This window comes from Schistocerca piceifrons, chromosome 1 (assembly GCF_021461385.2).
Source record: "Schistocerca piceifrons isolate TAMUIC-IGC-003096 chromosome 1, iqSchPice1.1, whole genome shotgun sequence".
Lineage (NCBI taxonomy): Eukaryota > Metazoa > Arthropoda > Insecta > Orthoptera > Acrididae > Schistocerca > Schistocerca piceifrons.
Window position 1 is genome coordinate 300,821,246 of NC_060138.1, and position 27,892 is coordinate 300,849,137.

Genomic DNA, 27,892 nt, shown 5'->3' on the forward strand with positions numbered 1-27,892 from the left:
TCAATCCAAAAATTAATCAATTTACTGCTCACCAAATTTAGTTAAACTTACACATAAAACAAGTGACAAGGAACTGAAAGAAGAGATACACTGGGAAATTTAAGGATATAAGACAAGATAAGAAAAGAAGTTGGGGGATGCATTAGATAAATAACAAAATTGATGATAAGTGTAAAGAAGAAGTAATTACTGTCTGAGGAAAAAAACTTAAGGTATGTGGCTCAGAGAATGAACTGGCGAAAGCCAATTTGGCAGAGCTTGACTTTCATTTATTGCCTTAAGTTGTAAAAACAAGGTGCCAAACATATTGAGCTATGCTGCTAAATAACTTCAATTTTAAAAAGATTATTTTTCCTGTCCCCCCCCCCCCTCTGACACAATCCCTGCCTTTTGAGTAATACTTGAGAGATGGGCTCCTTATGTATGATACTTTTAAGTGGCAGATGGACAGAATCGAAATTATTTACTAATGGCGCTCTGATTAAGCCTGCAGCACCAGTGTGTGGAGTGGAAAGCAGAGAACACAGAAAGAACCAATTTCCCACGCTTTAGGTTAAGATGAGGAAAGTAAGAATGGGTAATTGCACAGCTTATTATGCACACACATTAATACAGCAACTTCTAGTAAGTGTATGGTGAGGTGGAGAAACCAGAAGTGTTATGTGTCACCTACAAAGATGGCTACTCTTCAGCACATTGACAGCATCTTTCTTGTCTCTTGTAAATGAAAGCACATGGGTTGGGCAAGTGGTTTCAACTCTTCCACATGTATGAATCTCTTTGGCACGTGAGCGGCTTTATGCAAGAGAACAGGTCGGTGGCAGGGTCTAGCTGAGGTTTATCAGATCTCTATGGTTGGAGACAGTACAAAAAGACTCAGGTATCATGCTAGGGAGGTAGACATAAAGAAATGAGCTTCTGTGTTGGTACCTTAGTCTGATTTTATCACTTCTTCCCAAGTTTACATCAACATGTCGAAGAGTGCAGACATTGGGGTCATAATTTTCAATGAGCGCAGAAAATAGATGAGGCTTACTAGATATTCAAATTACTATAACAAATAGCCTGCCTAGCCTATCACATTGACTCAAATCATAAAAAGGAGCCAGTTTCTTACTGCTGAAATTGAGCTCTCAGGATCTGTTACACATCACACTGCAAGTGTGAATCAGACCTGGGTACAAGTATGCGATGATAGACTAACTAACCACAGTCCAGAGGTATGTACAGGCAAGAATGCAAGTCATCGTTCATGTACAAGCTTAATTCAATAGATTTTTTCACTCACGTAATTTTCTGCTGTTGGCTGACAGACACCTGAGGTTTGTCTGCTGGCAGCAACACTAACTATTGAATTCTGTTCACTCGCCCACTTGTTAACTGGTGGCCTTTTTATACTACGTTGGGGCTGTTTGCTTATAGATGGTACATGACCGTGTCACATTTTTACCCTCAACATACAATCAGCCAGCCTGAAATCAGTGGTTTCTTAATGCTTGCAACCTCATTTTGGTCTGGCAAATGCATCAAGTGCTGTACGTCTCCACCTAGGTTTCCAGGCTCTACATGTTAAAATTCTTACTAAGATGACTTATTTTGTTGGCTGTCCCTTCATTATTTGGTCATTAGAATGTTCACAAATCTATTTTAGGTGTTTTGTTCATCACAGTACCAAAAAAAGGTGGTTTTGGACCAGATTAATTTTCTTGGCTACAGATACAAAATTAGTTTAGTTATATGCATGTCCTGTTATTTTTCTTTGATAAATGCCATGTTGTGTAGACTCAATGCTGCTGCTATTTTTTCCAAAAAATTTTACTCCGCTCTGGTGATGTACAAGAGCTTCTACTTACGCACAACTTGTCTTCACTGTCCAAATGTAGTCTGTCTCTCACATGCTATGGTTTTAGGTGTTCATAGTGAAGAGCACATTTGTTTAAGGATTTTGACAAACAACATTGAGAAGGTAACTGTAATGCATTTCAGTAAAATCAATGAATCAAACTCAAGCTAACTACTGACCCACTTCCTCATACATGTAACACAACTTACCCTTTCTGCTTATCCTTAACTCTTCATTGTCTATGTGCACAAATGCATTTAAGAGTCTCATCAATTTCCCTGGCTACTGAAAACTTACCCAGCACCTTTGCACTCAACAGCTGTTTAATTTGTCAATGTCTATGTGCACTGCTACATTTGAGAGTCTCATAAAGTTCCCTGGCTACCAAAAACTTGCCCAGCATCTTTGCACTTAACAACTGTCTAATTTGATGTAAGACGCTCTCTCCAATAAACGTGTCCCATTATTAGACGCTTTGCCAACCTCTAAACAATGCTTTTGCTCTTTATTATAGAAGTATTCTACAAGCACTATGTGTGATGCTATTGTTAAGAATGTTTCTTGACTGATGATCTCGGTGGATTAGCTACCTATTAGCTGAACGGAAACTGCCGCACTCCCATTATCAGCTTGCAATTTAAAAGTTAACTCAGGCTGAGTCCTGTATCCCTGAGCAAGGCAAATATAAATCAGGTGCCGCAAGAGTCCTAGCTTTCTTTTTTTACCTGTCACATACCACTTCTGCACGAAGCTCACCTCCAGGATTGAGGTTTATGCCATCCTCACAATCCAGGAGGTTAAGCTACGATCCTCATTCCTTGTGTCAAACAACTTACAACTGTGGCACTCAATGATGGCCACTGGAGCACCACAGAGCTTACAGTACTAAGTGACTGACCAGAGCCCAGCTTAGGAAGGCTTTTCTGAGTCAACAGCCTTCTGTCTAGTTTAATGCAACTCACCACGAATGTCTTTCGTACCTACCTCTTCATCTCAGAGTAGCACTTGGAGCCTTCATCCTTATCTGGTGCCCCAAATGTACACCTGATCAACACAGTCCAAGTTTCATGAAAAACCTACTATTTGGGATGATGACAGCTATGAGCAAGGTGATTAATACCCCTTATCACTGTCCAAAATGTGTGTTGTGTGGTGGGGAATGAGTGGTTGGAGGTAACTAGTTACAAGCAGCAATCCCTGAAGCCCTCGGCCTCACTAGTAAACGAACATTGTGCCCCATTGTTACAAGTAAATAGAAATTAACAGTTTATAAATTAATTTGCTCCGCATAATCTCTATATATAGAAGGCAATGTCTTGACTGACTCTCACTCTGACTCATCACCACCCTGCCTAAACTGCTAAGGATAGAAACCTGTTACACAACAGACATCATTTGACAAGGGATTGTTCGAAATTCTGGTATGAAGGGGATAAAATAGGGGATGAAAGACTTTTTGAAAATACGTTGCTATTAAGGCAATTCTGAAGAAAGAAGTATGAAAATTGGTATTTTATTTCCCTGCTAAATATAAAGAATGTGTTAGGGGATGAAAGTTCCTATGGAAGTATCGCCACTAGAATGCAAAACACATGATTAACAAAAACATTTGACTGCCGCTACCAGAATCACTTTTTGGTCAGAAGTGCATTTGGGAAATATCATGCTTATATGGCCTTAATTAGCAAGGAAAGTTTAGAAGGTATTGCAATTTGTGAACAACATAAAAAAGTTGATTACAGAAAAGGAAAAAAAAGTCTGCGCAGATCATACAAGCAAAGCAGCAGGTGCTAAGCTACTTATAATGTGTAGTACAACTGATTCATGGAACAAACAAATAACTTATTAAGTAGATCTTCACATTTACCTTTTATAGGCAACATATGTGGACTTGAACCAAAGTTTTTTCACTGGTTTGCATACAGGGTATTACATGATGATGGAAACACTCTTAAATGACTGTACCATTAATTAAAGTCTTGTTTTATGTTCATCCTCATCCTTGTCTGCTGCCACTTCTGACCAGTTGCACGGTAGAGTAGAGTTTAATGGAATTAATAAAGAACTATGATGTGCACATGCAGGCTGAAGTACAAAATGAAAATCTGTACCATGGCTGGGATTCAAAACCAGGTCTCATGCTCACTGGGCAGATGCACTAACCACTACGCCACCCTGGCAGAATGACTTTGCACAACTGCACTGACTACCCAAGCACACATCCCCCCCCCCCCCCCCCCCGCCGCCCTCCCTCAATCCACATTCCCATTCACACTTAATCCCGTAACCCCATCTAGTACTCCCCTAAACTCTTAACACCACTGCAGAGGCTCTGCAAATGTATTGGAATAGTAGCTCAACACAGAATAAAAGCAGAGATCCCACTCGAAATCCAGGCATCGGTACCAGGGTGGCATTGTGGTTATTGCATCTGCCTAGTCAGCAGGAGACCAGGTTCAAATCCTGGGCTTAGAACAAATTTTCGTTCATCGCCTCAATCTCCGTATATAAATCACACACATTTGAGACTTTAAAATGTTTCTAGAGTCATACAGTGTCATTTGTTTGATAAAGAAATGGTTTATATCCAGCAGTGGTTTGTCTGCATCTTCTCCACATGCCATACTTGTCTCCCAAGCCATCTACGAATCCTACGACATCCATGGAAGAGTTGAGCACATTCTGACAAGCAAGAACTGTTTTGTGTTTGACTTTTGTTCCTGTGCAGCCACTCCTATCCACTCGACTTTGGCATCCAATGTGGGGCATCTCACTCCTACACCAATTATGTTGTCAGAAGTGGGATGTTTTGGAGACCAATGGATCAACAATGATGAAGAATGTATGCATCATTCTGATGGCAGATGACTGCAAGTGATGATTCAACTAGAACAGCAACAATTGAGAGTAGCAGCACAAACTTTTCACTTGTGTCATCAGTTCAGTGGTATCTTTGTACCCTCGAAGTCTTGCTCAATATGTCAGGTGTAGGTACAGTTGCAGCATTTGGCTCGAGGGCCAAACCACTAACACTAGTAACTTGTACGCAGTGTAACTTGCATTCAGGCCCTTGTACCAAGTCACACAGTGTGATCTGTTAGGTTTAGCATCAAAAAGATCACTATGCAAAGCCAGAGCTAGGAGTGCACCTGACTTAAGATGTGGGATTTTGTGGGTGCCGAGAGCACATAGGAATAGGCCAAAATAGTTTTTCTCATACATAAAAATTTTTGTGGAGTAGAATGAGAAATGTAAATATGATGACTCACGGTGAGGGGTGCTAACCATCATGGCCATTAGCACCCACACAAAAAAACAGCATGCCATTCCCAAGAGTGGGGATGAAGGCTGTACCTACATGTGGAGCAGTTTGTAATGCATTGTCTGCATCCCTTCCCCACCAATTTAGGGATGAGGGCTGACAATTTACAACATTTCACCACGCTTGTGACACTAAAATCAGTATCGGTAGGATGGTGAGCAGATCTCCATCGAGACTGAGCGCTGCCAAAGTATCGGTATACAGACTCTTTGCCAAAAATATATGCTGAATTGAAAGTGGCACACCACAAACTTCACAGAGTTTTGGATCCTCCTGCTGGAGGAGAAAGCCACGTGTTTAAAGATCTATGTCCGATGTGCAGCCTTGTGTAAGCAGAACCTCCTTCCAGCAGTGAGGCTGACATGAAGTCCGCCATGACTGTGTGGTTGTGGAAGGAAGTCGGCCATGCCCTTTCAAATGAACCATCCTGGCATTTGCCTGGAGTGATTTATGGAAATCATGGAAAACCTGAATCAGGATGGTGGAAAACCTGAATCAGGATGGCCGGACGCGGGATTGAACCGTCATCCTTCCGAATGCGAGTCCAGTGTGCTGGATGCTACGCTACCTCCCTTGGTTGGAAACTGGAATCGGCTCCATCTGTGGCCAGAGACACTGCTCCAGGACCTGATGAGATCCATTATGCTTTGTCATCTATGCTCTGAAGTGAAATGACAGCTCCTCTCATTTCAATCAGATCTAGTTTGATGGACAGTACACTGTCACTTGGAAGGGGGCATTCTGGAAACCAGGCAAGGACCGTAGCGCCCCTAACAGTTACCAGTGTGTAACACTTACCAGTTGTTTGGGTAAGACACTTTAAACCATGATCAACTGCCACCTCAGCTGGCTGCTTGAATCCTGATGTCATCTGAGCAGCTCCCCATGCAGTTTCAGGTGCTATGTTCCACCCTTGACAACTTAATTCAACTTGTGACGGTGATACAGGAGTCCTTCGTATGCCAAAACCATTTGATTTGTGTGTTCTTTGACCTCTAAAAAGCATATGACGCTATTTGGAGGTACAACGTCCTTCGCCAACTTCATGAATGTGGAGTACATGGACATGTGCCACTTCTTATCCAATCCTTTCTCAAGGACCAGCGTTTTCGATATCATATTGGCAATGCCTTGTGTGACTGCTATGTTCAAGAGAACGGGGCCCCCCAGGCAAAGTACTGTGTCACATTGTCTGCCACTACTATCAATGGCATTTCCTCCGCAGTCAGGAGCCCTGTCAAATGCTGTTTGTGGATGACTCCGCAATCTTCTACTCAGCCTCCAATGTTACAGTGGCGGTGAGGCAGCTACAGCTGACCATTAGGAGAGTGGAAACCTGGGCCAGGACAACTGGTTTTCGGATCTCGTCAGAGTAGGTTACATGTGTCAATTTTAAATGTGCTCATTGAAATTTTAACCAACTATTGTTCACAACAGGGGACAATATTTTACATTTTCAAGAAACTGTGCCTTTTTGGTTTATTATTTGACTCGAAATTAACTTGACTGCCACATCTGAAAGGCCTACGAACAAAGAGCTTCCAGTCATTGAATATTTTGAAATGCCTTAGTGGAAAAGCATGGGGAACTGATAGGTTTCACCTCCTGCAGTTTTATAAGGCATCTGTTCAATCATGTTTAGATTATGGCAGTGTGGTCTATGGATTAGCACATATTTCCTACCTCTAGATGTTAGACACTGTCCACCATGAGGACATCAGGTATCGACAGGAGCCTTTCGGACCAGCTCAGTTCAGAGTATGTGTGCAGAGGCTGGTGAACCACCACTCTGGATTTGATACTGTATCCTTGTGGATCAACAGGCACTGAAAATCTCAATGTCACCTCAGCAATTGGCATTTAGTGCAGTGGTCCAACCCAACGTTGAACAGCAGGAATCGGCCCCATGCTACCAAGCCATTTGGGATATGTGCTATTGAGTGTTTAAAGGATCTGGATCTATCAGACCTCCAAATACACAGATAGGGATGGAATGTGGTGCCGCCTTGGTGTCTTCAGAGGCCCAAAGTGATCTTAAGCTTGACAAAGTACAAGCAAACTTGTACTCCACATTACAATCTCTCAACTTTTTTTTCATCCATTTTTAATTGCATTTCTGCCGGTATTTGCATCCTTCCTGCACGATATTTCAACTGCGTGACTTGCTGTCTTCTTCAGGTGCTGTCTGATACTGATTCCAGTGTGGAATGAGTCTGGTATTTATGCATACGTTGCACTAGGCATTCCCTCTGCGATCCGTGCCACATCTGGCGCACTGTGCGTGGTGTGTGCCGACCAATAGCAACGGCTGTAGCATTTTCTTCTAGCAGCGACTGTTCCAAATGCTGTATATGTACTTTGTGGTTATTATCCATTGTCAATATAGCTGAATTATGTTCTGAATGATGTACAAGCTGTGCTTGACGTTTTATCTTCCGACTGTCGTAATTTGAGTCCTTCTGTGAATTAGGATGTTCTGTTACCATGCTGTGTCGTGTTAGGTGTGGTTGGTCTTGTCTTTCTCCCTTGAGGCAGTGATTTACCAGGAAGGTCAGGGGAACGTTAGCCAGTTTCTGTCTCTCCTATTCCTCCCTTTGGAAGTCCATGTCCTGAAGAGTATAGTCCTCATCTGAGAGGGAGAGGGCTTGCCAATCCGAAGGTTTAACTGCTACTTTCTTTGACCGTGAACTACTTTTTGAAGGTGGTTTTTTCTTATCTATGGGAGAAAATGGGTGCCTGGGTTGAGGGGAGGACTTAATATACTTCTGACGGTGGGCAGTGTTACGTGGCTTAGGTGGTATACCCATCGCCGACAGCTTCCGAATGATTTCTGGTTCAAGTATAGCGTTTACATGCCCTCCCCACCACAGGTACACTGACAAGTGCATGTGTTCGTACTTGAATCTGTGGTGTGAATTTGTGTGGAGGCATCACACATGACGACTTGCTTCTTAAGAGCCTATGCAAAAGAAATAGGAAAACCAGAGGTTGTACAGCTTTGAAAGCTTTTTTCAGCTTCACCACTGGGTATGCGTCTTTTGACTTTCAACTCCTGAATTTTCCTTTCCTTCTTGTAGACCTCACACTTTCTGCTCCTCACTGGGTGACCGCCGGGGCAGTTTATACATTTCGGAGGAAGTAAACAAAAATTGCCTGATTTGTGAGCCGAACCTCCACAATTTCCACACGTAGCCAACCCATAGTGCTATGACCAAATCTCTGACATCTGAAGCACGGAAGTTGGTTAGGAACAAATGGGCGAACCTTAAGATGGATATAGCCTGCAAGGATGTGTTCAGGTAATTCTGGAATACTAAATGTTAGAATAAATGTTGCAGATTTTTCCAGTGTGCCACTGACTCTCAGATAGTACTGCACTTCCGTGACACCTATATTTTTCCATTCTTCAGGTAACTCCATGGGGTCCATCTTCATTATATCGGAGCAGGTAACCACCCCTTTTGGGTAGTCACCTAAGGCCATACATCCCAGAAGCTTAAATATTTGGTTTGAGTTAGCAGTTTCAATTAGAAGTGTTCCATTACGAAGTCGTTTGACACTTTGTAGGAACCCAGCAATACCCTCCAATGTCTTGTGAGTACAGAAAGGGGAGACCTTCTCAAAGGTTCCCCTGTTCTGCTTACAATAATAATGTTATGGCACACTAATGCCTCGTTACTATGATTCTGAGATTTCTTCTTGGGAGGACTGACCAACTGAGCTCTCTTTGATGAATGGATGTAGATACTATCTGATGGTACACCCGTCTCGTTAGCAGTAGTAGTTTGATGGGACTGTCCCACAGGGTTCCCAAGCGACTCTAGGGAAATAACCGCTGACTCAGACAGAGCCCTGTATGCCTGAGCAGTCCAGGTGGTGACGCCAAGGCCCCTGTTCTCCAAGATGGACAACATTCCACTGCTGTGCCACATGGGGGTCACTGAAGCAAGCTCGGAGCTTACAGTAACAGAGGACTGGTAGCACTAACCAGTCCCCAGCTCAGGAACCCAGGGTCGCCAAACCCATACCCAGCAACCAAATGCTGAGTCCCTGGGGGATCTATAGATAGATGAAGTTCAAGTAACAAGTTAGAGTAGCTTTTAGGTTAGAATTAAATTAAGTGAACATGGAACTTGCTTTCCTAATAATAAGATAGAGGTAACAAGTGGTAGTTCAGCACATTCTGTCCAGGGGAGAACAAATCTTGGTACTGGTCATGCGAACCGATTGGCTGCATTCAGCTGGTCTCTAGTTTGCATCATGTAGCACTTTCCAGTGGCAGACAGCGAAACCTTACAGTATTCACCTGTGTACTGTTCACGTGTTTTGGTTATTGTGCATTTCTTATGTTGGAAAATGGAAAAATAGTTGCAATCTGTGCACTGCAATATAGGCAGTAATAAAAGCTTTTATTGTCAATATTTCCAAACTTTTTTCTTTACTTTAGGAATGCAAAACATCATTTGAGAACCTGAGAAATACAGTTCACTCTTTAACCTCCAGGGCCCTACTACAGAATACACTTCCAGATCACTTTGTAATCTTTAATTTCTCAAACATTGATATTCCAGGAAATTGTGGAAAGAGCAATGCTGCCAGAGTGTTGTTCTTTCCACATATGAAATTTTAGCATTCTCAAGTGTGTAATCTATAGAAAATTTCATCAAAATTGAAACTGATAAAGTAAAAACAATATTTACTGCAAGAATCTGATGCAGAATGTCTCCTTTCTCATACACACAATGTAAAATCTCATTTCAGGGACTTTTATAAGCTTATAAATTGTATCTAAGAAACATACTGTCGTGTATGTTATCATGGTTCTACCCACAGAAAGAGTGTTTTGACAATTTGCTTTACTTTTTTAACTCACTGTCTTTAGCAGTGACAATTTCCATTTGCTGTTTATTTATTGGCAAAACGCTAATGGCAATCAGTTTTTTTTCCTCCCTTCTAACCTTATACCATTGAACCAAAGAAGTGGTAACACTAATAACCCTGAGTTCCTGCAACACAGTGTAACTTACAGGCAATTCCTTAATGGGAAACATCTTTAACAAGAAAATTTTCAATGCCTCTAGTACTGGGACTATCAACTGCAGTAGTCCAATTTTCAAAATACAGCAAACACTTATAAAAAGTAAATCAACACTGGTAATGTGTGGATCTTTCCCTAATACTAGACTTATTAAGCTAGCCAGCTTATATCACAAAACCTGTCAGCTGTTTCTGACTCTCCATTCCGGTCCAGTGCATTAATGAATACTTCTCTAACTCCAGGATTGTGAATATAATTGCAATTGTCAAGTACAATCTGCTGAAAGGTATGTTACATGGAAACAACAGCTATCCATAAACTGCTGTAGTTGGATACGAACTTCAAGAGATGTATGTAAAGCTTCACTACTCGAAGAGCAAATTCAGATCCAGATTAATGAAGGAAACCAGTATCCACACTGTTTATGCAGACATCTGCGATAAATACAGTATTCAGACAAATCTGTCCGCCTAGTTCTCTACACTCAGAAACATACAGAATTAGTTAAGAGGAGAAGTGGAACATTTTTTTAATGAAAAACTACTCATACTTTGGGAAGAATACAAACTTAACTACATTTTTAGTTGTGGGGTATATTTTCAAGGAGTTTTTGGTAAAGTAAACTGCAGGTCCTATAAACTGCACAAACAACTTAGGCACTTCCACACAAGACAATCTTGAATTTCACATGGAATTAATCAAATAGTTCTTTGTGCTAGAGGTGAATGCAGGTTTTCACTGTCTGCCCCCAGGAAGCGCTAGACCTGGTGACCCGAGGCCAGCCGATCAGCGCACTCGATCGACACAAAGATTTGCTGTTCCTAGACACAAGTTTCAGCATTGAGCAAGTAGAGCACGCACTGAGAATCACACTAGAATCAGATGGTTCAGATTTTCTCTTTTTACATTACACCTGATCCAAAGCAGTAAGATGCTGAGACATGGGTGTGTGATATCGTTAGTCACCATGATATCAATTAAACTGCTCTAGGTCTGCTGGGAAGCAGTGCATGTAACAGCAGAACATCCGCCAATGATGTCTGTATTAATTCGGTGTTTCGGGAGAATGTGACAGGAAAGTTTGAGAAGATGTCTTATGGGCAAGAGGGTAGCCTAGGAAATAGTATGTCGGGACAGACAGGGAAAAAATGTATTATGGGCAGAGGAGAGGAGCTGGAAAGTAACGCGCAGAGGAGAGTAGGTGACCCAGTAGGTTGGTCCATTGTATTGGGCAGCTCATCAAATGGGGTCACAGAACTAGTTGCATTTGTTCGGAATGAGAGGTATCTGTTTGTTGAGATACCAAGCTTCATTACAAAGAAATACGAAGAATGTAATGATAAACTATGTGCATACTGCGAATATGAAGTTAGTTAACCTGAGTTCAGCATAGAGTTCTTCCCAGTAAATACAATGAATGCAACAATGGAAATGCTGCCACTGACCTCTTTAGTCTCTAAGTATAAGGGGCATTCAAACGAAACCCGGTCACTAGTGTAAGGTGATGGTAACGATTTTATTCACTCAAAAATTTGATTACACACAATACACATACTCAAAAATAGTCACCAAAACTGTTGGCACATTTATCCCATTGCGACACTAGCCGGTCAATTCCATCCTTGAAGCAGCTAGTAGGCTGCTGTCAGATCCAGGCCTGGCCCAGTCACACACTTTGCCGCCGCATTCACATCCGCAAACATTTCTGGCGTGATGACACGATGAGCCTGTCCAGGACAAGCATCGTCTTCCAGTGACTCGCGCCCCTCAAGGAATCATTTGCACCATTCCACAACATTTTAACAACTCAGACTGTACTCACTGTACACAGCCTTCACCCATCGATACATTTCACGGCCTCCAACTACCTCCACCGCCAAAAATCTACCCCCTCCTTGTTCCTGCTTACTTGCCTGCATGTTCGGAAGTGGACGATAGTTTGTGTGACCACTTTCTCTTTGGCGTGAAACCACACTGGCACTATGCAACATCAAACTGTGCACATGCGTCAGTCTCTCTACCAATATATGACATCACTTTACCCGCACTTACGTGGTGCCACCTTACTTGTAAGGCAAAGGTAGATGCACTGACCAGGTTTCATTTGAATTAACCTCATGGTTTTGATTACCGATTAAATCTTAATGATACGATACTGCTGTAGTATTTGTACAGATAAATGTAAGCACATTATGAGTCATTCCATGTCAAATCAACGCAGCTGCCAACCTGACTATCTCTGATTTTATCAAATATGGTGATTTTATCAAATATGGTGATTTTATCAAATATGGTGATTTTATCAAATATGGTGTATTCATAACACGACAAGGGAATGAAAAATGCAAATAACATAATTGCACCACCCATCAAACAATGGAAAATCCAGGATGGACTGTGACAATGTTGTAAAAACGAAAGTTGCCACTCACCATATAGTGGAGATGCTGAGTCGCAGATAGGCACAACAAAAAGACTATCACAAATAATAACCTTTGGCGAGTAAAGCCTTCATCAGAATTAGACGACAAAACACACACACACACACACACACACACACACACACACACACAACACTCACTCAAACCCAACTCACATGACTGCAGTCTCAGTTACCTGAGACTGCAATCATGAGAGTTGGGTTTGCATGAGTGTGTATGTATGTGTATTTGCTGTCTAATTCTGACGAAGGCCTTAATGGGCAGAAGCTAGTATTTGTGAAAGTCTTTTCGTCTTTTCAATGCAAAAGATGATAATATTTTTCCAGCCAAACCACATTTGTGGAAGGCTCAGCACACAGCTTCAGATTGTAAGGAAGCTAATTGTAACTCCTCTGGTATCTTTATTAATATTCAACACACATCCAACCCACCAATGACCTCTGTACATACATGCAACGAACTCTACAATATCACCAATGTATGAGCCTTCTTGGATCTGTGTTACATATTCATTTCTGATGTCTGGTGAATTGGAGAAAACCTTCATTCGAATTTTGTTATGGCCAGGGGGAATAAAATATTGTAATTTGTGGATACCTGCAATGGTGCAGATTTGTGCAAAATCCCCTTGAAGAAGAGATCCTTCTTCATCATACTCAATGTTAGTTGCATAATGAAAGTGAACCAGTACAATCTTTTTGGAATACCATTCAGATAGGTGTCTAGGTATCATTATCTGAGAGTTGCAGAAGCACTGCGGACTGGCAGGGGCAGCAAGTCTCTTGATAATATACCAGTGATACCCTAACACAGCTCTTTGCAAGAGGGTATGGCACAGAAATGCCACTCTGCACAGACATTGGAATCATTCTGCTGAGAAGATATGTTTGAAAAATTATTGCAGTTTTTTGCTGGACTGCAGCACCATCTGAGATGTAATAAATGTACTTGGGTGTTCTATGGAAATGGAAAATCATGAAGTTAACCAAATGACGTTGGAAAAGATGAACAAACACAGTGACATGTTTAAGGTATTCTGATACGATAAAAAATAGCTTGTGATCAATTACATCGGTTTTGGAATGTCTAAAATAAACATTAATGGATGGATGGTGGCCTGCACATTTTCCGCTGAAACCCTTTGAACTCATCCTGCATGATAAATGCATAATTCTCTGTAAAATCACATATAACGATGTATTCACTGTCAGAAAGTCTCTCTCTCAGATGCTGCAGAAATTCAGACTATTGGCTGGCTATGAAGGAGTGTAGCAGGAGCCTTTTTTAATCTCTCAATGAGGCCTACTAATAAGTCTCCCACAGAAGACAGGCGTACCTGAAGAGTTGTTATATTCGTAGATGTCCACAGTTTGTATGCTACTTCATCAATTCCATTTTCATCAAACAACTCTCCTATGTATTCCATGAAAGAATATGCACCTTGGCAGTTATCACATGCTGACATAACATTTTAGCTGAGTGGGATTACAAATTATCTGAGCCAGACAATGTTTCTGTGTGTTGATAGTCTGCATCACATGTCAACACTTTCAATTTGTAACCTTCTAACATGAGCTTCACATTTTAGTGAATAACGCAAATACACAAACTATGGGTACTGGTTGCATTAGCCAGAACACAATTCTTGGGTTGTAACTGACAAAATTTGGATAATCTTATTTTCAGTCATGGATGTACATCTTTGAATGCTTGATACAGCTCTTTCGTGTTTTCCAACACCAGACATTTTATTTATGAACACTGGGATTGTTTTATTTAACAGAAATAAAATCCATCTTCTCAGGCAAACAGTGGCTTATATCTTCTCTGTTGTAAAATACTATAACACATTTCACAGTGGTTTCACTTAGGACATGTCTACGTTTTGGATTGGGAGTTGTTAAGATATCACATTCTTTGACTAATAGTTTTGCTTTTCTCACTAAGTAGATTGAGGCCCCAAATTCATTTCCAGTCCTTCAAATGCTCCAACTTTTCAGAAGAAGTGTCAATAGCTGGATCTTCTCGCTGGTTGTGATGCTAGTAATTAACTTCTTTTTCAACTGCATTATAATTTCAGATTCCACATTTGCCTCAGTCTATGCATTTTCTCCCATACCGGGTCATTCAATAATTAAAGAGACAATTGGTCTGGGGAAAAAACTGTTAGTAAGGCCAGATTGCTACCTTCATTTGGTATCGCTGTGATGAACCCTGCTCAGCTGACGTATCAACTTTACCTCAAAAACACATTTCAAGATGGTGAGTCCCCTTGAAACGTCCACATTAGTTGAACAACATTCTGTTATTTGTTTTTTACTTGCTGAAGATGAGAAATCATTGAATATATACTACAGAATGTCTAAAGTTTATGGTGAAGGTTGTATGAATCATGCAAATCTCTACAAGTGAGTAGAGCAGTTCAAAAATGGTCACGACTCAGTGACTGACAAATACCGTTCTGGCCGACCAGTTGCAGTTTCGACTCCCTCACTTGAAAGTCAAATTGATGATATTATTCATGCCGACCGCTATGTGTGCGTGGAAATGATAGTTGGTAAGGTTCAAGTTAGTAATGGTACAGTTCATCACATTATCTGTAACAAGCTGAAGTACCGCTTAACATGTGCAAGATGGGTCCCAAAGGAGTTGAAGCGGCTACACTAGGAAACAAGGTTGAGTTTGTGCACAGAGCTAAAGTAACGTTATGAAAGATAAGGTGAGCACTTCCTCAACAAAATTATAACTTGTGATGAAACTTGGGTTCAATATTATGAGCCAGAATCAAAAAAACAAAGCACGGAGTGGAAGCACACCAACTCACCTGTCAAGAAAAAATTCAAAACTGTTCAGCAGGAAAAGTCAGGCTGACGGTGTTTTGGGATGCTGAAGGTCCAGTTTTTTGTGATTATCTCAAAGAGCAGTGTACAATGCACAGCCAATACTACTTGGATTTGCTTTTAAACAAGGTGAAGCCAGCCATGAGAAACAGATGTCGTGGATGTCAGAGGAGAGGAAGACAACCCACGACCTCCTACTGCTCAACTAACCTGCGAAACCATCGACAAAATGGACTGGGTAGTACTGCCTCATTCCTCTTACAGTCCTGATTTAGCACCTAGTTAATCCATTTGTTTGGTGCCCTGAAGGAGGCATCACGTAGGAAGAGGTTCCTGGACAACGAGGATGTGAAAAAGTTTGTGGGAAATTGGTTCAGACATCAAGATAAAGAATTCTTTGCAGCTGGAATAAAAATGCTTGTAGCCCATTGGAACACATATTCAAGAGGATTATGCTGAAAAAGTAAAAAAGTATTGTTTTGTCTCTTTAATTATTGAAACGACCCTTGTACTTTGGAATACCTTTGACACTTTCTCAAACTTTTTCTGTGGGTATGTTTTCTCTCTCTCTCTCTCTCTCTCTCTCTCTCTCTCTCTCTCTCTCTCTCTCTGTCTATATCTCTCAGATTTGCCGATGAATTTCCTTTGGTTTAACTTTCTTTCCATTTAGAAAACTAATCACAGATCTGATTTCACATGCAGCAGCATTTCCAATTACGGCTAACATTATCAAGAAGCACTACAAAGCACACGTCGGCAGCAGCAATCTGAAAATGGCGTACATATCTTCTCCTTGAGTCAGAGTAACTGTCGCGCATGCTCGGAACTGTGATCGTAGTGCTGCTGCAGATAGAAATAGAAACGGTACTTACTTTGTGGATGACCCTTGTACTTGGTTCAGCTACAGACCTTGTTTCAGTGTTAATTTTTTCCTACTCTGTCACATATTTTGTGGTCTGTCATTATGACATTGATCATATCAACAATCCACAATTGCACTTTACATAGACTTTTCTTGCATCTGTTGTGACCATTCTTCTTGAAAGAATTACAGTAGTGTATGATCCTCCCAAATACCATGTTCATCTGGCAGATATGTACAGTTACAAAACACAAACACCACTTCTGATAGAACTTTCTCTGTACATGTATCATCCATACTGCCACCCAGGCTTTGAAAGGAAACCCTTCACTCTCCTGATTTCATATCTTCTGACTTGCTTTCAGGTAACAAGAATGCTTGCTATTGGCCTGTCCACTTGGTGCACTTAGCTTTGACTGGTTAAAATGAAAATGCTTGCTACTGACCTGCTTGCCTTGCAAGTTACCTGTAATTGGTCAAAACAAGAATACTTCTTGCTATTGGCCTCTTCATATTGTCAGCTTAACTGTGATTGGTCAAAACAGAAATGCTTGTGCTGGCCTGTTCACGCTGCTGTCTTACTGGGTGTTGCCGATACAACTTCTTTTAACAGTTAACATGTACTTCAGTTCTTTATGTCGTTTTGTTGCAGTCTGCATACAGTTAGTATTGTTTTATTGTATGGCTTGGCTGTACATATAATTTATACATGCTAATGCAGATGTCATTCCAACTTGATTTTTTAACAAAAATAATCAATTTTTGAAAATATAATATAATTTGATTGATAAAATCACATAAAAGGTATTGACATTTGCTAGTTTTTGGAGCCAAAGGCTCCTCTTCTTGTAGAGGAATTCAAGGGGAAGAAAAAGGGGCTGAAGAGAAAGGACTGGTGATGTTTAGGAAAAGGAGTAGGGCTCAGGAAAGCCACCCAAAAGCTTGGATCAGTGGAGACTTACCAAACTCTACTCCTTTTCCTAAACCTCACCAGCCTCTTCCCTTTTGCCCCTTCAAACGGCTCTGAGCACTATGGGACTTAAAATCTGAGGTCATCAGTCCGTAACTTTGGGCAGCCAAAACTGTTGCTGTAGTCTTGCTAAACTTTTGTAATTTGGCATTTTCTATTCTCTCATTATGTAAAATGAATACAAAAACTGCATAAAAATCAGATATGGTGAAGTTGAAAATAGTACTTTTATGTGTTGATTTGACATGGAATGACTCTTTAAACAGCTCAAGGAACACATGCCTTTCTGGACCCACATTCCTTCCCTACGATGTGAAATGGTGTAGCTGCTAGTAGGACTGAAAGTGGGTTTAAGTGAAGAGTTTGTAAACAAGAACAAAGACCTCTGTGTGAAGCCAGGAGATAGTGAAGCAGAACAGAAAATGTACATAGCCCAAAGGACAAAGTGACACCATGAGTGGAGCTGGAAAAAGAGAACTGTAAATAACTGCAAATAAACCGGAGTTTACGTATCAGCAAAATCTGAGGGCAGATTTATTCCGTAGCGGGGAAGAACTGTAAAGGAAAAAAGTTTTAAAGGGGTTTGGAGCCAGCAGTGGAGTGACAGGATGGTAATCATGTCACACTGGAGTCAGCCAGGCACTGACCAGTGACCCTTATTCTGAGTGGACTAACACCTCTTCCACATCACAGCCTTCAACGTGACAAAACCAGGCCACTCACCAGGAAGAATTAGAGCTGACCCATTGCCAGTTACAACAGCCAGTCACTGCCTCTTTTCCAGGTAGTTCAGCATGACACACAAATGCAGCCTGCCACTAGTGGAGAGCAGAAGCATTTAAGCCCACCCGAACCAGTCCATCAGCATTTGGCCAGCTGGGCAATCTGTGACAACTGGATTCTTCATCATCACCATGCCATGCCACTTCTGCTGACAGGGCCACAAATGAAGGATATCTGCCTGTTTGCCCAAACCTGGCAGCCAACGCTCCGCCAGCCACCTGCCCCCAAATTACATAAAGGCAGAAACACATTTAAGTGACTACTTGTTGGATGAAGTAATTAAAGGTTTGTTTATGTTCATCCTCATATCTGTCTGCAGCCACTTATAAACAGTTACATTGTGGAGTCAAGTTTAATGGAATGAATAAAGACTTGTTTTATATTTACCTTTATTTGACTGCTGCGTCCCCACACATATCACACTTGTCTCTCAATCCACCTACAAACCCGGTAATGCCCACGACAGACTAGAGCGCAGCCTGACAAGCAAGAAATGTTTTACTAATGTATCTGTGCAACCACTCCCATCCGCTACATTTTGGTGCCCAACATGGGGGATCTTACAGCTGCACCATTATATAAGGGTCTTATGATGGTTTCAAGTCCCCAATAATTATGTTCCTGTACGGGAATGAGGAAGCAGCATGCTACTGTTCACCGTCCAGCAGGGAATGCATGTTTCCATCCCTGCTGAGTCCACACCGCAGGGTCGTCACGCGCGCTTGTCGGCTATCCACATGGAATAAAAGCGGGTCTTTCTCCCGGCCTTGTCATTGCTGTTGCTACTGTCAGCCACTGGGCTTCCCCAGTCAATAAACTGTGTTCGAATGCTGATCACCTGCTCACCCTAAGATCCTCACACTCACACCACCACCCATCCTGACCAGTAAAATAGCTTTTATTCCTCATATGGACAGCTATAACACTTTTTCCAAACTTCAAAACCACTTTCTGCAGGCATCATCATCTTACAGCTGCAGAGAAGGCCTCAAGATGCCCCACAGTTTCTTGAGAGCAGTGTAATGTTTGTAGTATCCTGGAGCTCCCAATGCAATTTGTTCTGAACAGTGTAATGGTGCAATGTAGTGTAACTGCTAATAACTTAAAGAATCATGAATGCAATCACATATACCTACACACTGGGAGAATAAACTTTTTACATAAACATCAAAGCACTAATTATTAACTGATTAATATCTTACCTAAGGCTTCCTAGAGCTCCAATACGTCCACTGTGCTTCAATTCTGACTGTAGCTCCTGCCTTCCTTGATCACCAAACTGATTTCCTTGAAGAACTAAAATTTTCAGGTTACTTTTATTACGCATTGCCTCAGCCAATGCTAAACCACCTTTGGCACCTATTTCATTATAGCCCAAATGAACTTCCTGAAATTTATGCAGACACAGTAAAAAAAGTCTATGTAAAACATAGAAGTTGAAGTGCCTAGAATAAATTATATACAAGATATTTATCCACTTAATACTTTCAACCTTCACGGACAAGTCTGCAAGGGCACCTCCAATACATTTACAGAAGATGGCTGTTCATCAGATATATTAGTACACAGACCTACAAAAAGCAGTGTCTGACAAATTTATGCTCCCTACAGTAGTTTTGGAAATGAAGTGAAAATATGTGCTGGAAGTTTATGTGACTTTCTTACAACAACTGAAAGCTTTTATCAACTGATGGACACAAGAAGGGGAATACTGCTGTTGTATCTTCTTGTGTAGTAGGTTGGCCAATGACTACTGCAATTAACTCTCAAACTCCTGGGGTTTTAGTGTAAGCTGAAATTAAAGTCTTAACTGATCTCTTGTATTTTGTCAGGGACAGATTAAGGACACCTGTTGACTAGCAGAATACCTATGAGAACTTGTTAAAATCTGCATTGATTGAGGCAAAAGCCAATCAATCAGTAGCCACCAAAATAATAGTGTTAAGCTACTATTTAGTCTAATAATTTTGAGAGTGCTCTAAACTCTTGAAATCAATGTGTGTGTTGGGAACTCTCATAGAGGATAGAAGGATAATTTTGGCTCCGACAGGACACAACAAATAGGTTGCAAGTGGGCAACCAGCTGCTCACAATTGGTTTCAATCTGGCCCGTGGAAGAGATTTGCTAGGTTACTCGTCATTGTTTGTCAACTAAGATTGCCTGTGTCACTGCTATGTATCTGTTGTTATGTACTTTGTTGTATTCACATTAGTAAAGAATTTCATCCATTATGGGCATATAAGAACACTGCAACTGCTGAATCATAGTTAATTTATAATGAATTAACTGCCACCAGTTTCTTTTAAAGGCATTTATTCTTCCATGATGACATGTTAAGATGCCTGGAAAGACCTCATCAGATGTTGCATGTTTCAGTTTTGATTTTATGCACTAGGAGTGCTGCTGTCACATTATGTGACATGGTGACCTCGAGCTTAAGTAGGTATGTGAATCATGCCTTAAGGGCACCAACTAGGTGGTCCTTCCTGCAGTTTTTCATTTTCCTCATATGACAGTCATGATCGATTGGGATCATCAAAGTTACACATGAAATTTCCTTAAACAGGTGCAAATATTCTCAACCATTCTGATTTATGAAGAGCCATATGGACTGCAGTATTAGGACAATAGACAGAGAGAGTGCGAGCGAGCAAGAGAGAGAGAGAGAGAGAGAGAGAGAGAGAGAGAGCGCGAGTGAGCAAGAGAGAAAGAGAGAGAGAGTGCGAGCGAGCGAGAGAGAAAGAGAGAGAGAGAGAGAGTGCGAGCGAGCGAGAGAGAGAGAGAGAGAGAGAGAGAGAGAGAGAGTGTGCGAGCGAGCGAGAGAGAGAGAGAGAGAGAGAGAGAGAGCGCGAGCGAGCTTTTAAAAAAGATCTGTAGTTTTTAAGCTGAACAACAATGTTCCAGTTCTTTTTTATGTGCCTACCTTTCACTTAATGCCTCCACTACAGAGTGAGTGGTTACTTTTATTTATTTCATTTTAGAACCAAAAAACGTTTTCTAAAATGAAATGAGTAAAAAAACAATAACTACTTACTCTGTAGTAGAGGCATTATGTGAGAGGTAGGCACACAAAAAAGGACTAATATTTTAGTTCAGCTTAAAAACTTTAATTCTTGTTTAAAAATATTCTCTCTCTCTCTCTCTCTCTCTCTCTCTCTCACACACACACACACACACACACACACACACACACACACACACACACACTCTCGTCCAACACTGCAGTCCATCCGGAACTTCATAGATCATGATTCTGTAGTGTCCTAACGTCAATAGTGTTCATTTTTGCGTTTCTTTGAATAAGTTTCTACATGAATTGGTGTCTTTTAAGTTGCACTTACCTTAAGTAAGAGATGTCCCTTCTTGAGGGCAGTTGCCAGTAATATTGCTCCTTTAGTTTTAAGTAAACAATCACCAAGATTAATTTCTTCCAATTTCTGGAGGCTAGAGAGGGCATTGGCTACAGAAAGAGCACCTTTTGCTGTGATAGTATTGTCATTCAGGTCCAATATCTTCAAATTAGGATTATGTGTCAGGGCTTCACATATTGCTGTTATACCAACATGATATATCCCATTTTGTGGCATTGACAGATGTTCCAGAGTACCTACAGTCTGAAACGGACATAAGAAGAACCTGTTAAAAATGACAAATTCCAGGTGAGTCCTAGCAACAAATTCTTAACAATGTACATCACCCATTTGGTAATTTCAAACAATGTACATATTTATATTTACATCTACATCTACACCACAAACTACTGTACAGTGTGTGGCAAAGAATACATTGTATACCACTGCCACTTCCCCTTTTCTGTTACAGTTGCACACGGGTCACTGGAAGTACAATTGCTGGTAAGTCCCATGAGAGACCAAATCTCTCATGATCTTTTCACAAGACGTATTTATGAGGAAGCCATCTATTAGTTGATTATTCTAGATATGAACACTCTTCAAACTTTAACAGCAAAGCTCACCACAAAGCAGAACACATCTCTAACAGCACCTATCACAGGAGTTGGCCGAGCATCTCTCATTTTTGTGCTTACTAAGTGATCCTATAGTGAAAAGTGCTGCTCTTCATTGGATCTTATCTAATTCCTCTACAAATCATATGTGGTACAGATCCCAGATTTACTAGCAATATTCAGGACAATTTATCTGGTAATAAAGGAAATTGTGTCTGAAGACGAAACTGGATGAACATGTAAAACTGTGGGTCATGTACTGACATATCATTACACCACTGTGGTATTTAATTTTCAACTAAACACAGAAAATAACACTGTAATGAAACAGTTATAACACAGTTTCACAACATAAGTATCTAAACTATTAGATAGGAAAATCAGGATTCCACAAACTTTGCAATGCCTGAGAATACTGTATCTATACATTCATCACACACAGTCTATTCTTATGCCTTAGGCAGTACTGTCAGGAACATTATCCAACTAAGTGAAGAAATGCCATATGCTATATTTAAAAAAAGTCTGTCGCAATGTTGTTTCTAAACGAACAGGCTGTGTCACAAATGCATCTGAACAATTTCAAGAATCTACGTCTACATATATACTCTGCAAGTCACCATATGGTGCATGATGAAGGGCGCCTTCTACCACTACTAGGCATTTCCTTTCCTGTTCCACTTGTGTATGGAGCAAAGGAAAAACTACAGTCTTCAGGTCTCCAAACAAGTGCTCTAATTTCTCTTATCTTGTCTTCAAGGTCCTTACAAGAAACGTACACTGACGGCAGTACGGTCATTCTGCAGTCAGCAGCAAATTCCAGTTCTCTAAGTTTCCTCAACAGTGTTTTGCAAAAGAACATTTGTCTTCCCTCCAGGGAGACCCATTTGAGTTCACAAAGCATCTCCACACAATGTGTTGATTGAACTTGCTGGTAATAAATCTAACAAAACTCCTCTTAATTATTTCAATGTCTTCCTTTAATACAACCTCGTGAGGATGCCAAACACTTGAGCAGTATTCAATAATAGGTCAAATTAGTGTTCTCTATGTCAATTCCTATATAGATGAGCTCCCAATAAACTGAAGCTGACCATTTGACTCCCCTACTACTGACCTTACATGCTTGTTCCATTTCAGATTGCTTTGCAACGTTACACTTAGATATTTAATCATCCTGATTGTGTCACGCAGCCCACCACTAATACAATTTACAAATATTATAAGGTGGTTTTTCCTATTCATCTGCATTAACTTACATTTTTCTACGTTTACAGCAAGCTGACATTCATAACATCAAATAGAAATGTTGTCTAAATGTATGCTCCTACAGTCATATGACGATGGCACTTTTCCATACACTACACCATCACCAGCAAACAATTGTAGATTGCTGTTCACCTCATCCCTCATCAAATTATTTATGTATAAAGAATCGGAGTAGTCCTAGCATACTGTCTGGAGGCACTCCTGACGATACCCTTACCTCTGATGAACACTTGCAATCCAGGACAACAAACTGAGTTCTATTACTTAAAAAGTCGTTGAGCCACTCACATATCTGGGAACCTATTTCACATGCTCAGATCATCATTAACAGTTTGCAGAGGGACATCTGCCAGTTGTCCTTTATCCATGATTTGCAGGACATCATGTGAGCAACAGGCAAGCCCAGCTTCCCATGAATGATGCTTTCTAAATCCATGCTGATATGTGGACAGAAGCTTTACTGCCTCAAGGAAATTTATTATACTTGAACTTGAAATATGTTCGAGAATTCAGCAGCAAACCAATGTTAAGGATATTGGTCTGTAATTTTGTGGGTCCATTCTTTCAACCTGTTTGTATGCAGGAATTACCTGCAGTTTTTTTCCCAGTTGTTTGGGAAATTAGAGCTGAGAGAGATATTTGTGTTAAGTGCAAGCTAAATGTGGGACCAACACTGTAGAGTACACTATAAAAATGAACTGAGATTCCATCAGGACCTGGCAGCTTACTTGTTTTCAATTCTTTCAGTTGCTTTTCAATATCAGATATGCTTAAGGACATGATTATGACTGAACATTCTATGCATTTCCTTCTCTTTGTCCCTTACTATTAAGTTCATGGTTGAGTATGCTTAAATTAGTGCATTGACTTACAGTGTCAGTACAGTACTATTTAGTGAAGTACACAACAATACATATGCTAAATTGGCTGCCACATAGTCACACAGAGGGCTCTGCAAAAATTTGGAAAATTTATTTTTTACTGGTTCATTTACAAATCAATTCCAAAACAAATTGTAACTCTGCAGCGGAGGGTGCACCAAAATGAAACATCCTGGCAGACTAAAACTCTGTGCTGCACCGAGGCTTGAACTTTGGACCTTAGCCTTTTGCAGGCAAGGGCATCAACAACTTAACTACCCAATCAAGACACACAACCGATCCTCACAGCTTTACTTCCACCAGTGCCTCAGCTCCTAACTTCCAATAATTTCACTGCTTACAATATTCTCTTACTCATCTTATGTTCACTAATTAAAATTTTTTCACTGAACACAACTATTTTCTGAAGTTACAAAAGTCAGATAATCGGTTTCTTCTGTAACTGGATAGTATGTGTAATCATTTAACATACATTGTTAATAAAAATGGCAGAGATCCTGTCATTTTAGCACTGTGCAAGAACAAATTATGTAACTTCCGTTCAATGTCCATTTGTTGGAGACTAATTTTATTACATTTCTGTCAAGTATGGAAAGCCCATGATTTTTCATTTACATTTAGACTTAGATTTATTCTGTTTCCTCTCACACTTATGAACAAGTGTCAATTTCACCACTGGTGTGTGTGTGTGTGTGTGTGTGTGTGTGTGTGTGTGTGTGTGTGTGTGTGTGTGTGTCAGATGTCAAGGAATATGGTACTTAAATTTTTGAAGATGAAACTCCCACCACAGATACTAGAAAAATATCGAACAAATGTAACAATATTTTTCGTGTCCAAAGTGTACAATATTTAGGCATCAGGTGACTATAACGATATGGCAAACTGGTAGTATATTGAGTCCATTGGACACACAGAGGCCCTACACCTATGAAATAATTAAGGAGCAACTACTCTGCAGAAACTGAAGAGAATATTTTTTATCTTAAGATTTTCTGGTGAGCCAACAAAAGTGTTGAGGGAGATAACAAGGGGGTGAGGGGTGGGGTCACATTAAAAGGGAAACAAGAGGGAGGAAATTAACCCTCTCATGCACAAATTATCAAGCCAGAATTAATAAACATTTTCAGAAGACCTATCTTATGCAAAATTTTTCACAACTCAAACTGCTCCACAGTCTGTGCCATCTGCATCCTTCCCACCAAGAGCAGTTTTTCTGAATTGCGCAGGTGGGAACTCTCCCTGCAAAATATACTGTGCTTCTGTAACCCTCCTGGTCTCAAACTTCGTCAGTCATTGTCCTCACCCATCTAGCCCCTACCTGTTCCCATTCCAGCACTATACAGACCTCTATTCCACATCCAGTCTTTTTACTTCTCCTTTTCTGCTACTCCCCCCCCCCCCCCCTGTCTAACCTCCAACTGCACCTAACTGCCCTATCCTCTCTCCATCTTGTTCCTGCACTTTCCCACCAACAGCAATTCATTGTCCCCCACCCCTGCCCCCTACTATCCCTCCCCCTCTCCACCCCAGCCCCTCCTTACCCCCACCTGGTTGCCTATCCTACCATGTGCTGCTGCTCATAGTCTGGCTTCAGCTACCAGAGACTGTGGTCATGTGTGTGTGTGTGTGTGTGTGTGTGTGTGTGTGTGTGTGTGTGTGTGTGTGTTTTCAACAAAAGTCTTGTTGGTCAAAAGCTCATTTTGTATCAGTATTTTTGTTGTACCTATCTGTGGCTCAGCATCTCCACTACGGTATATGGTGAGCAGTAATTATCCTTTTCATAACTCAAAAGACATGTCATTTTAGGTTTTCCCAGGATAGGAAAATCTTTTCGCAAGTATTCAGGTGGGTGTCATCATCCAAAAGGCATAATATTTCAGCAAACCAATTTCTAGTCATTTTCAGCCATTCAGCTGTCCCACTAAATACCGCAGAAGTGCTCAAAAAATCCAGAAAATTATTTCCATAGACCAATAAGGAGGTGTCCTCATATTAGGATAGATAGAACACAAACTACATCTTGCTTAGAACATTTATCAGTAATATTAAAGAATCCCTGAAGGGTTTACATACTATCTTCAATTTTATTTTGAGGAATGACATTGTTTCATACACACACAATCATTACATTTCTTAGGGATGTAATGTGTTTTAAATCAACAATCTTGATCATGAGACATGGCATTTTGACTGTGACTTGGCAGGCCAGCATGATCCACCATTGAGTCATAATTCATTGGGTATGGAATGACAGGCTTTTTTTTTTTTTTTTTTTTTTTTTTTTTTTTTTTTTTTTTTTTTTTTTAAAATGTTCCGACAACACTAGGCTTCCATCTGAAGGTCTATTGTATTCTTCCTTCAACCTCTGCTTTCGCTTTGAGTACTGGTCCAGAGATCATTCTACTTTCAAATGTTTGCAGATCCATATTTTTCTTATTCACTCATCTTCCAGAATATCCAGGCATTAACTGTAGTTACATTTAACACATGGTAGAAAGTATTAACATGTGGTAGAAAACACTCATGTGCCACCAAAGACAATTCTAGAGCTGGCAACGACAGAATCCATCAGGTCAACACCTCCATGTACTATAATAAATTCCACTATCGTGGAGCTTTTAATCTCTGTAAACTTCTTTTTTATTTGACTAAAACTGTCAGCAATCCCTTTAGGTTCTCTTCCAGTATATGACACAACAATTACAAGGAACTGTCAATCCATTTTGTGATAGTAATGCCTCCCAATGATGTAACTAACAAAGAACTGCCATGTCCCTCTTCCTGTAATGTCTTCTGCTCCCTGCAGTCAGTAATTGTGAATGGTACTTACAACCCATGCATTTAGCTCTTCCAGTTTTAGCATCAAGGAAATGCTACTGAAGAGATTGTCAATGTGAACATTGTCGTTCATTCCACAAATGTCATGACACCATGACACAGATGCACAATGTCTGCTACTGCCCCACATTCACAAACATCAGTGTGTCCTCTCCTCCAGCATTGAAACAGTTCAGAGCAATACGTGTAACCAGACACCCCAGCTCACACCCACATTTCTTCGACTTCTTTGGCACATATTGCTTCAAGGATCATCTCCCTTTGAATGGAATAACCATCTCAACAACACGGAAATTCTCCAGATTTGATAGCCTCATGATAGTTACAATGTAGAGCTTTCAAAACTGGCCATAATCTTATGGCTTGCCAATATTATCCAGAGAATTTGTAGAAATATCTTTGAAAGGTAGGAAATGGCACAGATCATAATACCTTCTGAAATACATAGCACCTGCAATCAAGTACATGCATAAGCCAGTTTCCTCAGACCGACATCGTCATATTCTTGGTTATTCGAAATAAGTCATTATTGGTGCTGTACAGAAATATCTCTTCTGTTCATAAACAGAAATGGAGAAATACTATTTTTCATTCTGGCATACATACAAGTTGGTCTACCCAACAATTTCGCCTGAGAATTTCTCTGGAAATAAATACCGTAAAGAAATCAAGGAGATTGTCTCCAGAACACACTTTCACCTTTTTACTAATTGTCAGCACAGTAGTTGAATCACCTCATTCACTTAACAAAATCATATTCCGTTTCTAAGAGTCTGTCGCTGTTCCTGGCTTAGACCAACCTCTTCGAATGTCAGTTTCAACGTCAGTGTTGTTTGT

The 27,892-nt window shown here is 40.6% G+C and overlaps 1 protein-coding gene across 4 annotated transcripts in view; it reads right to left on the minus strand.

Moving 5' to 3' along the window:
* Window positions 1–27,892, minus strand: part of LOC124788828 (ran GTPase-activating protein 1) — a 132,823-nt gene that overhangs the window by 45,064 nt on the left and 59,867 nt on the right. For all 4 annotated transcript variants that reach the window (XM_047256135.1, XM_047256128.1, XM_047256112.1 and 1 more), the window contains exons 5-6: window positions 21,442–21,714; window positions 19,302–19,486 (exon numbers count right to left, since the gene is read on the minus strand). In XM_047256135.1, the coding sequence (XP_047112091.1) occupies window positions 19,302–19,486; window positions 21,442–21,714 (458 nt within the window). The remainder of the gene's footprint in view (window positions 1–19,301; window positions 19,487–21,441; window positions 21,715–27,892) is intronic.